Consider the following 17,407-nt stretch of genomic DNA (forward strand, 5'->3'; position numbering starts at 1 on the left):
TCCGTGTGCTGCTCTGGTTCGCCAGAAGCAGCTTAGTCATGCTGGCCACATGACCCAGAAGCTGTACGCCGGCTCCCTCAGCCAGTAAAGCGAGATGAGCACCACAACCCCAGAGCGGTCAGGACTGGACCTAATGGTCAGGGGTCCCTTTACCTTTACCTTTAATAAGATACAAATTACCTGTCCTGATTTCGATTCATTCTTTTCCCTCTTTCCAGCTCCAGTGCTCTGTTCCAGCACATCACTGCTTTAATTGAATGCAGCGTGGCAGCCATCGTTACTCTGCTTGTGAGCGACCCCCTGGGCTCCTTGCATATCCGCTCCTGCAAGGTGGTGATGCTTTCTGACTGGTACACCATGCTCTACAACCCGAGTCCTGATTACATCACCACTATTCATTGTACCCACGAAGCAGTCTACCCTCTGTGAGTATCTTTTCTGTGGCCTTGTCTGTGAGACTGCAGTTGTTTTGTAAGAATCCCCACCTCTTAACAGCTGTTCCCAGACAGGTAATCTTGGTGTCTTGATCTATGCATGCTTACTTAGAAGCAAGCCCTATTGATGGGGATTACTCCCACCCTTATATATAGTTGCAGTGTTTTTTTTACTACTCTGCCCATATTTGCTAGGTCAAACCATGGCTTAGAATGAACGCATCAGCTCCTGGGGAGGAAATTGCATTTGCCTTGCTCCTCCTTGGTCATTTCAGCTCCATACTGCAACTAAGCCAAGGTTCGGGTTAGCATGTCATCTGAACCTGGGATCATGCTCAGCGGAATCATGGAATTGTACAGCTGGAAGGGATCCCATAATCATCTAGTTCAACCCCCAACTGTTCCCGAAACCCAAGATCGAACCAGGGATCTTCAGAGCTTCAGCCTAACTGTGGTTAAGTTCTCCCCTCCATAACCACAACCTGTAGCCAAATTTTGTTCTTGGCTTGGCTCCTGTGCCATGCTGAGCTAAAGGGACCAGGAAAAGAACAAAGCGGGTGTGATCTCCTCTCTGGGAGCAAACACATTTAAGCTGTGCCAGTAAGCCATACTTTGACATGGTGAACATGCCTATGACCAAGAGGAATGGTAAAGCCCTTCTCTCCCTGTCGCTCATGGCTCACATGGCTCTCCAGGGCAATGGAAGAAAATGAATGGGAATAAGACACTACTGTGCATTCGTGCTGGAGGGAGAATAAGGATAGGAAATAAGATAAAGAGGATATTATGCAGATTGCCATGACTTGAGGTACAAGATCTCCAGGGCCTGGATTTGTGGGCCAGGAGGGCGTAATAAAGTAGGAGACAGTGTTGATGTGAAGAAACTGCATCAAGCAAGGATTTTGCATAATGGGGGGGGGGCAGGTATAGAACTTGTGGCATATATGTGTCTTGTGTTTATTGGCCATATTGAGTGAGGTGTGAAGTTTTTGGCACTACTGTGCTCTGAAATAAACAATTCTCTCTTCCAGCTACACCATTGTATTTATATACTATGCCTTTTGTTTGGTGTTGATGATGATGCTTCGACCCCTATTGGTGAAGAAGATTGCTTGTGGGCTAGGGAAGTCTGATCGATTTAAGAGCATTTATGCAGCTCTCTACTTCTTCCCGATCCTAACTGTGCTTCAAGCAGTTGGAGGCGGCTTGCTCTGTAAGTCACCTTTATTTTCCACCCCCTCACTTTCCCCTCTGCACAACTGGTGGAACAAACCAGGTAGTTGCACCTAACATGCAAACCAAGAACTGTGGTTAATGACTTCCAAACAAGCCACAATTGGAAGCTAATTTTCAGTTTAATCTGGCATGTTTGGAAGCTGTTAACCATAGCTCATGAATATCCTGGATTATTAAAGCAGGATTTGACTGTCTGAGTGTGGCAGCTGCCTAAGGACCATTCCACCTTGTGAGCTGAGCACTTTTCATACCACTCACTTTTGGTTACTACAAGGATACAGAATTTTATTATGTCTATTTCTATCCAACCTTTCCCCCCACCCCCCACACTGGGTAAAGTCAGGCTGATAGAACTCAGTGGGACTTACTTTTGAGTAGGCATGCTCAGGATTGCACCCCATAACAACTATTTATAGCTTCTGCGTGACTGGTGCGGTAAAACTGTGTTGGTGTGTCAATGTAACGCACAACTGTTTTCTTCCAGACTATGCATTCCCGTATATCATCATAGTGTTATCTCTCGTCACCCTGGTTGTGTATCTGTCAGCTTCCGAAGTAGATGTAAGTAAAACACTGTTTCATTTTAAAATATATACTTTTTAAAAAGTGACCTACAGCTGAAGGGAGAAAATGGGAAAACAAAGGAAATGGTCAGCAATAAGTGATTGAATTCCTTGGGCTATTCCGCCGGGGATTCCGCTCTCCCACCCCCACCCTGGGTTGGCAAAGAGGTCTATGCTGCTATTTTTAATTGTTTTATCTTCAAAAGCCTGAGATAGCTAAAGTCTTTGTTCACACGTTCTACACCGGAGAGGGACATAACCTCTCTGCTTGTTTAGATTTGTGAGGAGGCTCTGATCAGCATTCTGAACAGTCAGCATATCAGGAGAGGCTTAAGAACCAGCTGGTTACCATCTCATACAGTCCCTCAAGACCAAGGAGGAAAAGCAGCCATAGTTATTACATAGGAATCCTTCCTCGTCAGTATTATTGCCTGGCTCTTCAAAGAAGCTGTTCCCTGCCTGATGTCGCCCGCCTATTTTAATCTTTAGCCAGTGTCAAGGAACTGCCATCGGCTCAGGGGGGAGATGGGAAAAGCCGGATGGATTACAGAGAGCCCCCAAAGATAGTGGGAAGCAGACCTCCTCAGCGGAGGAGAGTAACCACGCCTCCAGTGGAGAGGAGCTTCAGGGCTTGGAGGAGGCGAGGCAGTGCCAGGACACCTTGCCTGAGCAAAGCGGGGAGGAGAGAGGTCCTCCGTTACCCAAGCCCTCCCTGCGCAGTAGGCTTCTGCGCCGAGAGGGGAGGCGCAGACTGGGCGTCAAGAAACTGCTTTGCTGGGGAAAGTTTAAGGACCGCCCACCCACAGATTCTGCCAGTGAATGAGCCAGCCACAGGAGAGTGGCGTTCTGGACAGATAAAGTTTATTTTGGCATCAGAAGCAAGGCTTCACAGCCAAGCAGGGAGGTATTTGCCTGCTTGCTCTCAAGCAACCCATTGGAACCTTAACAGCCAAGGATTTCTGGGTGGGGTTGCACCAATTATTAAAACAGCAAATGCAAATAAAGAGTGAACAAGAAAATAATAATCTTACACATGGTGGCAAAATGAAAACAGGTTTGGTATCAGATGGGTCTCTTGAGGAATGAGCATTTCACAAGCAGGATGCTGCTAGGGGGAAGGGCTTAAGCAAAGGCATCTGTAACTGCTAAGTGGCTTCTTTTAAAGGAGAGCAGCGACTGTTAGTGCTAAAGAGGATGGGTTGGTATTGGCGAATGTGTTTGCCTGCTTCCCCTCCTTCAGAGAGAATAATGAACAGTGGACCCTCTCCTGCCTTTCCAGTTAGGGCTTTGTTTGTTTCATAAAAATTGTACATTCCTTGATGGTTAAAAGAAAACTCTCAAAGCAGTTCACGGAAAAAGATTAAATTATCGGTATGAAAAATTAATAACGATCTAAAACTTTTTAAAAGTTAAAATAGCAGTGGATTAAAACTTGTGCCAACTTTCTAAAGATATGGGAAGGCTTGTCTGGACAAAAATATTATTAGGTAAAGGTAAAGGGACCCCTGACCATTAGGTCCAGTCATGACCGATTCTAGAGTTGCGGCGCTCATCTTGCTTTACTGGCCGAGTGAGCCAGCATACAGCTTCCAGGTCATATGGCCAGCGTGACTAAGCCGCTTCTGGAGAACCAGAGCAGCACACGGAAACGCCGTTTACCTTCCCGCCGGAGCGGCACCTATTTATCTACTTGCACTTTGACGTGCTTTTGAACTGCTAGGTGGGCAGAAGCAGGGACCGAGCAATGGGAGCTCACCCTGTCGCGGGGATTCGAACCGCTGACCTTCTGATCAGTAAGTCCATGGCTCTGTGGTTTAACCCACAGCGCCACCCGTGTCCCAAAATTTTTAGCAGGTGCCAAAAGGAGCACAGTGAAGGGGCTTGCCTGATGGCAATGGGCAGGGAGTTCCAAAGTGTAGGTGCTACCACACGAAAAGACCAAGTTATTACAAATGCAGAACGGGGTATTATGTGGCACCTGCAGTTGTGCCATTCCCTTCCTCAGAGCTCTCCCAAAAATATGATAGAGAGAGAAACTAAGAACGGCTCAGTTCAGATAGCTCTCTCCACCGAGAGAAAAGATAAAAGGAGAGGCTTCAGAAGGCACCTTGATTTCATTCTGCCCCTTTCTGAAATCTCTGCGTTAGCCTCAGACGACGTCTGTGTAAAAACTAACGGCAACATCTTGTCTCCTGTTTTACCAGACTTTCAAGGATCTCCTTGTCAGGAAGAAAAGGCTCATTGTTTTGTTCAGCCACTGGCTCCTGCACGCCTACGGGATCATCTCCATCTCCAAGCTGAACAACGTCTACCAAGACTTGCCCCTGCTGGCTTTGGTGCCGGCACCTGCTCTATTTTACTTGCTTACTGCAAAGTACACGGATCCTTCGCGGATACTCTCCGATGGAGCAAACGGACGTTGAGCCAAGAATCCAGCGTTGTAGGCTGAGGTTCTCTGGGGCCCACACATCCTTCCCCTCTTATAGGAAGCTCTCAGTTCTCCTATCAGCCAGCTTTCAGGTAAAGTTTCTTTAGAATCAAGGCTTAGTCCCGTCCCCCCACATCAGCTAGATTCTATCCTCCTAAGCAACATTTGGATACACCTGTGCCATGTATGCCTTAGAAGTGTTCCATCAGCCACAGGAGCCAGAGTCCCCGCTGCTGTTCATGGTGAACGATCAAGGCTACCGTCCCCTGTAAATATGTTTATTATCTGCCCATGCTGTGCGAGCGTGAAACATTTTGTACAGCGTATCTGGAAACGGTGTAATTTTTATTTCTGAGTGCAGTATTTTATCGCGTCTTTGAAGAATGATATGTAGAAGAATAAAGCTCAGTGTTCCGACTTCAGTCCACAGCTCTTGCAGTCTCTTCATTTCTAGATAAGAGGTTTGGGAGAACGATGCATTGTTATTATTTTTATTAATTATTTTTAAAAAATCAGATTTTTTATTTAATTCAGATTTTTTTGATTTCAATCGCATTTTTAAAATAAAATGCTTTTGGGGGGGGAAATCTTTCTAAAGATAATCTTCTATTTATGTTACACTATAGTCTAAAGGCTATTCATCAGGAAATCAGGATTTGTTTAAGTTTTTCATGTGTACTAAAACTCAGTTAAAGGTTGTTTTTTTATTTAAAAAAATTGTTTGATCACATCAGTGAACAAACATGGATACATATGCTATAATGTTATTGTTTTAGTTAAATACATTGTTTAAATTGATAAGGAAATAATTATTTTTCTCCTTCCCATAAAGTACAGCAGAAAAGTTGTCCAAACATAAACTTATTAAACCTGACAATAATTTCATAATTATTGGTCTACGTATTTGTAATAGTATAACCAAATCATAAATTTTTGATATAACTGTAAAAACTACTCTGAAAATTTATTATTCCAAAAATGAAACCTTCATCTGGTTGTAAATGTTAAGATTATACCAGCAAGAATGAGTCTTTCTGTAAAAAAAAGAAGATTAAATCAAGTCTTACGGGCTAGTGATTTAAATTGTGATTAGGAAAATCTCCCAATTCACGTCAGCCAATTTTGCAGAGGAAACATTTTTGTGGGAGAGCATGCTTTTTCAAGCACCTACCAGGTTTTGCACCTCGCTTTCCCAGAATAAATGTTCTACCTTTTGCCGGAGCAAAAGTTCTCTTATAGAGCCACCTATTACTATTTTTAATTAACATTCTGTGTCAAGGTAATCCAAATTTTGCAGTAGGGAAACCTGAAATCTTCAATCCCTGTATTATGTGCTCCCCCTACCTCTGACCATTGGCAAATAGGTACTGTCAATCTTGGGCTTCGTGCTGCAGGAAAGGTAGGCTAAGAAAGAAGGATATATGCGGTCGCAGGGCCTTTGTGATTACTGTTCAGATTCCTGCCCCTAGCAAAAAGAAAGGGAGAAAAAGAAAGAATGAAAAATTAAAGCTCTTTTGGTGTGTTTCCTTTTCCTTTCTAAGCAAGTTTATTAGGCAGTGGGAACAGAGAGAATGGTCTTGGATTGTTGTGGGTATCAGAGTTATCACTCTCCGCTAAGCAGAAATGCTGAAGCAGCATAAAGAGATATGGTTGACTCCCCCACGCTGGCTTCTCCCCTGTACGTGTATATGTGTGCTGATTCCTGGATGTAAGAAGACTACTTGATGATGATGCAAGACTGCAACCGGAATAAAGCCCTACTGGAAATACAGCTTGACTCCTGAATGTCTCATGTAGGGTTTCTGTAAAGGTAAAGGGACCCTTGACCATTAGGTCCAGTCATGGCCAACTGGAGTTGCGGCGCTCATCTCGCTTTATTGGCCGAGGGAGCCGGCGTACAGCTTCCAGGTCATGTGGCCAGCATGAATAAGCCGCTTCAGGCGAACCAGAGCAGCGCACAGAAATGCCGTTTCCCTTCCCGCCGGAGTGGTACCTATTTATCTACTTGCACTTTGATGGGCTTTCGAACTGCTAGGTGGGCAGGAGCAGGGACCGAGCAACGGGAGCTCACCCCGTTGCGGGGATTCGAACCACCGATCTTCTGATCAGCAAGTCCTAGGCTCAGTGGTTTAACCCACAGCGCCACCTGCATCCCGATAGGGTTTCTGTACATTGCAACAAATGGCACCTGTCTTGAGCTACTAAAAATTGTAAGTGCTGCCAGAATATATTGTTCCAGATCTTCCCCAGCCGCCTTGTGCGTGGTATATTTCTGTTGCCAAGAATCTGCTTCACAGAGTGTAAGTTCTGCTGTTTCAGCCGCCCTTTGTGTAGAACTGAACCAATGCGCCACCACTGCAGAGTGAGCTCACCTCGTCACCCAGGTCCGACCTGCTTTCTAACAGAGACTCCATTGCCATATAGTTTAGCTGCAGCCCGTCGTAAACATAGTCAAGCTTGTCGTTCCTTTTCCTGTGTTTCCTTATATACTCATCCAGAATAATCATGATGTCTTTCTGGTACCTCAAGAAAAACTGCAGCGAAAGAAAGATGGCTCACCTTCAAGTTGGGCTGTTAAACTTTCTATTGCAAGAGGCTGGTTAGGGTTGCCCCAGCCTCTTTTCTTGAATACCCACATTCGAATGTGTAACTCTTGTTTCCATTGAAAATCTGTCTGTAACTTAGGTGTTACAGAGATGGCAGCAATATAATATAATATAGAATATAATTTATTATTTATACCCTGCCCATCTGACTGAGTTTCCCCAGCCACTCTGGGCGGCTTCCAATCGAGTGTTAAAAACAATACAGAATTAAATATTAAAAACTTCCCTAAACAGGGCTGCCTTCAGATGTCTTTTAAAGATAAGATATCTGCTTATTTCCTTCACATCTGAAGGGAGGGGGTTCCACAGGGCAGGTGCCACTACCGAGAAAGCCCTCTGTCTGGTTCCCTTTAACCTCACTCCTCGCAATGAGGAAACCGCCAGAAGGTCTTCGGCGCTGAATCTCAGTGTCCGGGCTGAACGGTTTACAGTCGTACCTTGGAAATCGAATGGAATCCATCCCGGAAGTCCGTTCGACTTCCAAAGCATGGCTTCTGATTGGCTGCAGGAAGCTCTTGCGGCCAATCGGAAGCCGCGGAAGCCCTGTCGGACGTTCAGCTTCGAAAAATAGTTCACAAACCGGAACAGTCATTTCCAGGTTTGCAACGGTCGGGAACTAAGCTGTTTGACTTCCAAGGTACGACTGTGTATAGTTTTGTTACAGTGCGATCACATCTAATGTGGGACGTTCCAAAGGTTCTGCATATACACAAAAGTCATGTATACCCAAAGCTTTGGAGCTGCTCCTAAGGCTAGCAGGTGAAGGGGAGAGAAGAAGAGGAGTTTGGATTTGATATCCTGCTTTATCACTACCTTAAGGGAGTCTCAAAGTGGATAACATTCTCTGTTCCCTTCCTCCCCAATAACAAACACTCTGTGAGGTGAGTGAGGCTGAGAGACTTCAGAGAAGTGTGACTGGCCCAAGGTCACCCAGCAGCTGCATGTGGAGGAGCGGGGAAGCGAACCCAGTTCACCAGATTACGAGTCCACCGCTCTTAACCACTACGCCACACTGGCTCTCAGGGAGAGGGAGAATCACTTCTCCTCCCAGAGCCCATGCATCAAGTAAGCCTTGCCCAGCAAGCAAGGCTGAGAGCGTGAAAAGCTCTTTTCGCACTGGGGAAATCAAGCGGATCTGGTGCAAAAAGAGTTTTTAAGCTCTCCACCTTGATGGATTTTTCAATGGAAATTTCAACCATCCTACCTTCAATAATTGAAATTGCGGAAGTTAAATGCATGTAAGATGCAATTGTACTGTATTTGAATCATTTTTTTTTAAGTACAAGTGGGACTGCAGTTTCAAAAGCAAGATACCCACATGAGCTATTTCAACCAGGGGCTAAGGGCAGAAGGAATCAAAAGCATATTTGTTATGCAACTCAAGTCCAATATGCAATATATATTTCTTTTTTCCAGCCTGACAGCCAATCCTGTATAAGCTGCTCTCTTTCCAGGGGGATTAGACAGGAGGAAAACCCAGGGCATCGTGTCCCAAAAGCTGTTCTTAACCCAATACTGCATCATACCTTTTGAAGCTTGGTGTCCCTTATCCACTTCTTGACATAAAGTCCTAAAAGAAATTAAGACATTTTAGAGCGTTTAGGGAAATGTCTGCCAAAAAGTCTGCCATTTAAAAGTGATTTAAAAGTGATTTTTCTACTATCCATAGAAAGAGAAAATCCAGACAGCAACTGAGACCAAATGAAATACTTTTATCAAAAGCGTTGGATACCTGGTGCTTCTAGAGTGCCAGTTAGCTTAATAAAATATCTTTCTGCTATAAACAAAAGAATTAAGAACACAATCTAACCGCTGAAAACACACAGCTAGGAGGGGGGTTTGGTCCCAGTGGTTAGTGGCAGGGGCAGGTTTAAATCCCACTCCGGTGCAAGTGACCCCTTATTCCTGCAGGGGAAAGGGAAATTACACTGGTGATGTTTCTGTGGCGAAAGCAACCTGCTCTACACCTCTGAACTTGGGTAGCTTACTAATAGGAATCCCACTGTGGTTGTTGGCACTCTCCTCTCTCAATAATGGGAACACTGCAAATGCAAGAACGAAACAAAAAACTGCCCTATGTATTGTACATGGGGTGTCAATCCAGGGAGCAGATTAAGATATATTTTTATCATTCGTACATACCTCTCTGTATGTCTGTGTGTGCATGAATACACACTGATTCCCCCCCCCCCTTGACTGGCACCTCTGTTTCCACCTGGCCTTTTATGCTTATCTATGGCAGCCCCAAGGAATTCCCCCATGGCATGCATTGTCTTCAGCCAAGCTTCCTCAACCTCAGCCCTCCAGATGATTTTGGCCTACAACTCCCATGATAGCAGGACCAGTGATCAGGGATGATGGGAATTGTAGTCTCAAAACATCTGGAGGGCCGAGGTTGAGGAAGCCTGGTCTTCAGCGATAACGCAGTTTAGAATCATAGAAACGTAGAGTTGGAAAGGACCTTGAGGGTCATCTAGATTTCTGCATTGTGGGGCGGTTGGACTAGATGACCCTTGGGGTCCCTTCCGACTCTACAATTCTGTGAACCTCCTGCAATGCAGGAATAGGAAGCTGCCCTGCAGTCAGAGCACTGGTCCGTCTGGCCCAGTGTTCTCTACACTGACAATGGTTCTCCCGGCTTTCTCCAGTCCTCTCTGCATATGCCATGGACCAGAGACCTTCTGAATCAAAAGCAGCTGCTCTGCTCCCCTGGGCTATAGCCCTTCCCCAGAATCTCATACTGCAGCACTGCATACGTGGGTCTGTGGCTACTCAGTGCAGTGTGTACATTCTGGCTGAGCACCAGCTCGGAGTCACAATTCAGAGAAGACAGTTTTGATTGCTCAGCATGGCAGACCAGCCATGAGGAAAGGCAGCCATAAAGCCACAGATCTAAAAAACTTCTTGGGAAAGCCAGCCACGGCCCATATCGCTGGAGATGTGTGATGGCCAGTTTACTGAAAATTCATTCTGATCTGTCTGTACAGAGGGATGTTATGTCAAGCAATGCGGTGGTTTTTTCTTGGGTTGGGGGGTGGGGTAAGTAGGTTTGTTGTGCAAGAGTGCCAAATCCGCTTTAATTGTGCGACCTGAGTCTGCAGGTATGTGATTGATTCCCACCTGCAAAACAGCAGCGGTCTGGAAGAAACCTTGCAATGCGGGGCTTTTGTATTGCAGCAATCAACTTCATGCCACACGTCACTCACCATGAAGCTCTTTGGTAGCTTTCTGGGTTTCTTGCCTCTCTGACCGAAAGAGTTTTGCCTCACTTTCGATTTCAGAGATATCTTCTTTGAGAAAGGCAATGCCCTGCCGGGGTAAAAACGTTCCCAGAGTGTCAGCATCTGACGTGTCCTTGTTAATAATATACAACAAGCCTATCACTTCTTAAGTCACATCTTGTTTTTCTTGTGGGAGATTGCAGTCAAATACAACTAGCAGGCATAGGACTAGTTAGCGCACAAAGTGGTAAAGGACCACAGAGTTGTATTGCTAGATAGGCTCAGCTAAGTCACACCCTCTAGAGGGAGGAAGTGAACCCTTTTGCTCTTCCTTTCTCTCGGCACTGAAAAAGACATGTCTAGGCTTGCTCCCAAGCTTAAAACACATGTTTGAAACTATATTCTGTATTTTCTACACAAGAGTATTTTGCCTATGTTATCCTTGCTGCTGCATGGAACAATGCAGGATTGAGACTTTGAATCTGTAAGTAAATAATTTTAAACTTACTTAACTGTGTGTAGTCTGCTTACTGCACGAGGGGTAAAAACAGGTCAGCTGCTGCGTACAGCTGAAGGGGATTAAAAAGGTATAACAACCTATATTCCTAACGCTTTACTGTGCTGCTTATTTTTGTGAGTTTAATACTCTGCCCTGTGATTTGAGTCCTTGTAAGTACCTGAAAGTACCCTTGCACTCATTAAACCACCCAACGTTTACCCCTTCAATTCTGGTTCTATTTAGAAATTTCCTGTGACCTAAGAAGTTTCAGATGAAAACATACAAAATTTACAGTGAATATAACATCTCTCCATTCACTTCTATATGCCTCTTTCACACATATCTGCACCCTGTGTACTCTGCCCCAAGGAAACCTGAATTCCACGGGCAGGACTGAATATTTAAAATTTGCATAATTACTGAATTTCCCCAAGCTATCTTGGATAGAACCACACCAGCAAATTCTCTGTAAACTTCAAGATATTTAAGAAGGAAGCCTGGGCTGGGGCAGCTGGTGATGTACAAACTTTTAAGAAAACGGAGGGATGGCAGAGATTTCGTTTGTGGACCACATTTCAGGGGGGAAGGCATAGCAGCTCCCCCCAAGTTCTGTATGGAAGGGTCATAGTTCGGTGGTTTGTATGCAATCTCTGGCATCTCCAAGAAGGGCTGGGAGAGATCAGGGTCTGATATCTTGGTGTGCATATGCAGTGAATGGTCATATAGCAGCTGAACGGCAAACAAGTAAATTTTCATGGGCCAGGAAGCCCATGGTGTGAAATGCATGACAGAGGCTCCTAAGTGTGTTGGCACCTAAGGCACCTATGTATCCTGAGTACAGAGGTAGAGAAAAAGAGGGGGAATAAATTTTATTTATTTATATATATATATATATATATATATATATATATATATATATATATGCAGGTTTTCCTGTACCCGTGAAAATCTACGAAAGCAAATATATATATATATATATATATATATATATATATATATATATGCAGGTTTTGGTGTCCTCGGGTGTCTTCCCGTGTAAAAGTTGGGGTGTCTAGGCGACGTTTCGACGAGGTCTCACTCGTCATCTTCAGGCTGGTGCTTTCGGCTTCTTGTTACTGGAACAGAGCGGGATCTCAATGTTTGAGTTCCTATAAATACTGTAGAGGGGGTGTGGTGTCTAGCCTCCAATGTTCTGGGCAGAGAGGAAGTTCCCAGGCTAGTGTGCCTTTTCTTCTTTTGTTCCTTAATTACTTGAGAGATACCTTGAGTGATTTCTTGAGTGATATCCTGAGTACCACTTAGGTGGGTCATTAGGTGTGGATTAGTTGCTAAAGTCTTTGTGTCTTGACCTCTTGAACTTTGTGAAGAGTTTTCCTGAGAAGATGGCTGTATTGCACTTAGTTGTGCTTTGGCTTGGCTTCGTGTATAGGGGCGAGCTGTGGTTTTGTGGCTTGTGTCAGCCAGATCTGTGTAGGGATTGCAGGGGGGTGCAGCATCCGGAGGTGCCACCATGGATTGGCTACTGGATGGTGTCAGTAATTCATCTGTGGAGAGGGTCTGGGTTTGGGTCTGGTGTGGTTGATTGGTGTTGGCGTTCTGTGTGCCTCTGGATCTGGTGTCAGTTTTTGTGGGGAGGGCTAATTTCCAGATGTCTGGCAAGCGGGATGTGTCGTCACGCAACTAGACACCCCAACTTTTACACGGGAAGACACCCGAGGACACCAAAACCTGCATTCCTGTACCCGTGAAAATCTACGAAAGCATATATATATATATATATATATATATTACAAAGTGCTATATATATATATATATTTTACAAAGTGAGGCCAAAGGCAAGAGAGAGCAGCAAATGGGGTCAATCACTGTACTGGGAATCCACAACCCAGTCAAATGTGCAAGCACAGTGAGCATGACACTCTCTCTGCAGCCAGCAGCTGCCAAACAGGCAGAGCAAGATCACCAGGGTAAAATAACGCCTAAGAATGGGTTCCTGCAGTAGGGCAGCCATTTCTAGGGTTTGCAGAGACCAAATAGCACAATGCCATCTTTTCCCAGTTTGGCAGCTTCCTGTTTTGGTGCACCCAGAATACATGCATTCCTCGCTACAACCAAAATATCCAAAAAGCAATAATGAAGTCCAATAAACAACTTTTTCAAAGCTCTTCCTGGTCCTTGTATTGGTTTGTGTGTCACGCTACTGCGATATGTTAACTTCCACTTCCTGAAGGTGTGGGCTTTATGTGCCAGAGTCAGACTCGGAATACTCACTGCTCTTAATCTGTCGTTTTCTCCGTTCAAAATGTACAGCCTTCTATTAATCTCATAGATGTCTCTCTCAAGGTACTTCAGAGAATGTGTGAAGCTTTGCAGCTGATGCAATGCTTTCTCCCTGTTGGTCTTTATTACGTTCTTTGCGTGAGACTGTGAGGAAAGAATAGTTAGTTTGTGAGCACTGGCAGTCTAATAGACACCATATAAAAGGGATGGGGAGGAGGCAGGAAAACAAAGTAGGGGAACTAATTCTTCCTAAGTTCAGGGCTGCTGCTCGTGCTACTCTAGCTGTGACATCCAGTGTTTCCATGTGCAAATGAATCACCATGGGGCAGTCGCCCCTGATACAGCTTCCATTCTGCCCAGTGTCAACTCAAACAGCACCACACCTAGACCTCCCAGTGCTTGTGCCAACCAAGGCAGAAGGGAAAAACACCCTTTTGCTGCAACAGCTCCCAGGCTGGCACTGAGAAGAGGCCTGGATTCTGCCCGCTGTTGTCACATGATGGCAGCAGGGTCTACACAGGATCCATCAGATCCTACACCAGTCCAGCCCCTTCCTGAAACTCCCACTGGTGGTAGCTTCTCTGCCTGCACACCTTTTGGTCAGGTGCTCTTTGCTAGCAGGACTTCGCCACCAATGGAGGTCACCTGAGGGAGGGGCACCTGCACCCCATCAAACAGGTGGGAGTTTGCATTGCTCGGTTATTTATCCAGCAACGCCTTGGGCCTCTCTAATTGGCTCCTGGGATTCTCCCCAGCCACACCCCTCACTGGCCCTCTTTCACATCTTGGGGTGTTTGTGCCCAGCTGGAATGTGTCCTTAAACTCTGATAACCCTTTTCGCCGGCCTGGACGGAAGGCAGAAAGGGATGTGTGAGGGGTTCTAGGAACAAGCCTACTATACAAAGGTAAAATACTACAAACTGAATAAATATTTTGTATGTTTTAAATTAGGGTTGTAATCTTTTTACTGGCTTTACAGTTTTATCGTTTGTAAATCGCCTTTCCTGTTGTTTCCCCCCCCCTACAATCTAGCAATGTATAAATTTTATGTAATAAATAATACAATGAAATTGTCAAATTTGTTATTCTGCCCATCACTGATATGTACACAAACAACCCCGGCCTAGAAGTTGGAATGCAGTCTTTTTTTAATAATATTTTTATTAGTTTTCAATTACAATAAACCAATAATAGCCTCAGTACAATTCCTAATACAAATGATTCAAATACCAAATTATACAATTTAGGTCCCCCCCCCCCTTTGGGCCACAAAAGGTTTTCCTCATCTTAGCTAACGGCCACATTCTGCAGTGGAGCCATCCATCCCATAACCCAGGCCTGAGGAAGAGGCCGTTATTGTGTGGCCTCCTTGTGTGACCTATTTTGAATAAGCTGCATGCTGCGCGGTGCCACTTCTCCATGAAACTGGTCCTTCTCACCTTAAAGTTCCCAAGTGACCAGCTTAATTAACTCCATCAGCAAAATAACGTGGAGATGATAGTCAGCATGTGATGTGGTTGTGTAGTATACTAGCTGTGCTTAAACATTAGGATTAGGTCTGCAGCTGGTCTGCAGCTTCAAGTTGTGTGCATATTTACATCTGGGGTGCTTGGATAAGGAACCAAGCATCACAGAAGCCGAGCTGCCAGAAATGTGATGCCCCCCCAAAGCACAGATCACACCAGAGTGATTACCTTTAGCCTGGTGAGTTTGGCGGTCTCCTTTGTCGACTTGTCTATGCACTTAGTTAGTGTGAGCATCTCTTCCTGGAATTCTAGAAACAAAACAGGAAAGACTCCATTTTACTTAAGCTAATATAAGCCACAACAGCAGCCAAACAACCTAGTAAGGTAAAGGTAAAGAGACCCCTGACCATTAGGTCCAGTCGTGACAGACTCTGGGGTTGCGGCACTCATCTCCCTTTACTGGCCGAGGGAGCCGGTGTACAGCTTCTGGGTCATGTGGCCAGCATGACTAAGCCGCTTCTGGCGAACCAGAGCAGCGCATGGAAACGCCGTTTACCTTCCCGCCGGAGCGGTACCTATTTATCTACTTGCACTCTGACGTGCTTTTGAACTGCTAGGTTGGCAGGAGCAGGGACCGAGCAACGGGAGCTCACCCCATCGCGGGGATTCGAACCGCCAACCTTTTGATCGGCAAGTCCTAGGCTCTGTGGTTTAACCCACAGCACCACCCACGTCCCAAATAACCCAGTATGATCTCTCTAACAGAGACCAGAGAGGTGCAGAAGCTTTTCGTTACACACAAGTTCAGACCTGCTTGCTCTATCTTAATTTCCGTATCTGGAGAATGGCTCTAGTCCCTAACATTTTCTGCAACTGCCTATGGCAGGCATAGGCAAACTCGGCCCTCCAGATGTTTGGGAACTACAATTCTCATCATCCCTGACCACTGGTCCTGTTAGCTAGGGATGATGGGAGTTGTACTCCCAAAACATCTGGAGGGCCGAGTTTGCCTATGCTTGGCCCGTGGATTTTCCTCTTCTGAGGCAGCAGGGCCCATAGGCAGTCAGAAAGGTAGGGGGTCCAGCCAGCTGTCAGGGCAGGAACCAGAAACAAGGAGGACAGTCCATTATATTGGGAGGCAAGGAGGCAGACAATACAGATCCAGGGTTCAAGAGAAGAGGATCAAATGGAAGGCCTGAAGGATCATGGACAGGTAACTGAGTGCTAGAAACATGTTCCACCCACATGGTTTAAGTTCCTCAAAAGTAGTGGCCCCTTGGCTCTGTGTCCAGCACTCTGACCCTTTTCCCTGACTTGTTGCATTCTCTGCGCCGGGAGTGTTCCAGGCCCTGAACTTCATAAAGTTAATTCAAAGTTTTGAAAGTTAACTGTTTTTACCCAAATCCATCTCAAATCTAGCCCAGGGAGTGGAGAGCTCACTGACCTCTAACTGTGCCTCAGAAGAAAAGATTTAAAACCTGGCCTACTGAACAGTCTTTTGATGGCTAACTTGCTGGTGGATTTCTTTTAATAGATTTGTTCTTAATGGCTGTGTTTTTAAGGTTGTAGGCTGCATTTATAGTTGCTTCTATTGCGTTTTGATGTTACGAGCTGCTTTGATTACCCAATGGGGTTAAAAAGCAGTAGTTGTGTCTTGTACATAAAATATAAACCCTGACCATCACTCCACAGGAAGCTGCCTTGAATTGGGGAGTAAAAGTATTAGTCCACCTGGTCCAATGCTGTCTGCTAAGATTGGCAGCAGTATTCCAGGTTAGCTAGAGAGGGCAGGGATGGCGCCAGGCACTTCAGCTAAGAAAGCATGGGCTCCGTCCATGACCTATGTCCCCCGACTCCTATCTGCAGAATACAATATAAGAAGAAGTATTGGGGGAAGAGGAAGCCTGCACTCCCTTGCGCTCATTATCGCTCTGTGATGTCTTGGAATGTACAAAGTTTAGAAACAGGCAGGAGAAAAAGCTGCTGTCCTATGGAAACTACTCAAGGCATACCGTCATACAAGTCCTTCCGGATGGTATATTCAGCATTTAGTTCCTCCAATTCCACTCTCAACTGCTCCGAAAGTGGGATATTAACTTTCAGTTGTTCTTCCTTTTCCGTTGTAAGTTTTGTTACGGTATGATATTCGTTCTTTGGAGAAAATGAATAGCCATACACAAGGAATGAACGAGGAGGCAATGGGCTTCCTAAATGGTCTGATGCATTAAACAGCTGGCTTGTCTAAAGTGTTTGGGATTCTCAAAACAGCACAGTTAAGCCGATGGGTCTCAAACCCTCCGTGAGTTAGGGACTTTCTCTGCACGTGAAGACAGGCTGTGGCGGGTGGAGCAGATGAGACCAAAAGTGGATCCAACAGTTAAGAAGGCAGTTTCTGCACATTCTGTAGAGGGAAGTGAGGGGCAAATGGAGCTCCTCTGCAGGGGAAGGTAGCCCATCTAGGAGAAGGAAAGCTCTTATCCTAAACTTTCATGGCCTTGCAAGATATCCTTGGGAGAAGAAGAAAAGGATAAGGAGTAAACCTGACACAAATCCAGAGTTGGGTCCCTAAAGTGATTGGATGGTGCCTTTTACGCCTCCTTCTGGCAACTCCTGCAGCCAAGGTGGTGCCAAATATACTGCTTTGCTTTCCTTTGGACCTCATCAGTAAAGCCAA

The 17,407-nt window shown here is 45.3% G+C and overlaps 2 protein-coding genes across 8 annotated transcripts in view; one reads left to right on the forward strand and one right to left on the reverse strand.

The window, feature by feature from the left end:
• JKAMP (JNK1/MAPK8 associated membrane protein) overlaps positions 1-5,083 on the forward strand; it is a 94,959-nt gene extending 89,876 nt beyond the window's left edge. For all 6 annotated transcript variants that reach the window (XM_083737628.1, XM_083737632.1, XM_083737630.1 and 3 more), the window contains exons 4-7: positions 219-425; positions 1,466-1,647; positions 2,155-2,231; positions 4,438-5,083. In XM_083737628.1, coding sequence (XP_083593754.1) covers positions 219-425; positions 1,466-1,647; positions 2,155-2,231; positions 4,438-4,656 — 685 coding nt within the window. In that variant the 3' untranslated portion in view covers positions 4,657-5,083. The remainder of the gene's footprint in view (positions 1-218; positions 426-1,465; positions 1,648-2,154; positions 2,232-4,437) is intronic.
• CCDC175 (coiled-coil domain containing 175) overlaps positions 4,988-17,407 on the reverse strand; it is a 39,088-nt gene continuing 26,668 nt past the window's right edge. For both annotated transcript variants that reach the window (XM_083733929.1, XM_083733930.1), the window contains exons 14-21: positions 16,746-16,884; positions 14,962-15,041; positions 13,259-13,411; positions 10,474-10,576; positions 8,794-8,837; positions 7,034-7,195; positions 6,006-6,126; positions 4,988-5,111 (exon numbers count right to left, since the gene is read on the reverse strand). In XM_083733929.1, coding sequence (XP_083590055.1) covers positions 6,106-6,126; positions 7,034-7,195; positions 8,794-8,837; positions 10,474-10,576; positions 13,259-13,411; positions 14,962-15,041; positions 16,746-16,884 — 702 coding nt within the window. In that variant the 3' untranslated portion in view covers positions 4,988-5,111; positions 6,006-6,105. The remainder of the gene's footprint in view (positions 5,112-6,005; positions 6,127-7,033; positions 7,196-8,793; positions 8,838-10,473; positions 10,577-13,258; positions 13,412-14,961; positions 15,042-16,745; positions 16,885-17,407) is intronic.

The sequence above is a fragment of the Podarcis gaigeae genome (assembly GCF_964106915.1).
Source record: "Podarcis gaigeae genome assembly, chromosome: 1".
Taxonomy (NCBI): Eukaryota; Metazoa; Chordata; class Lepidosauria; order Squamata; family Lacertidae; genus Podarcis; species Podarcis gaigeae.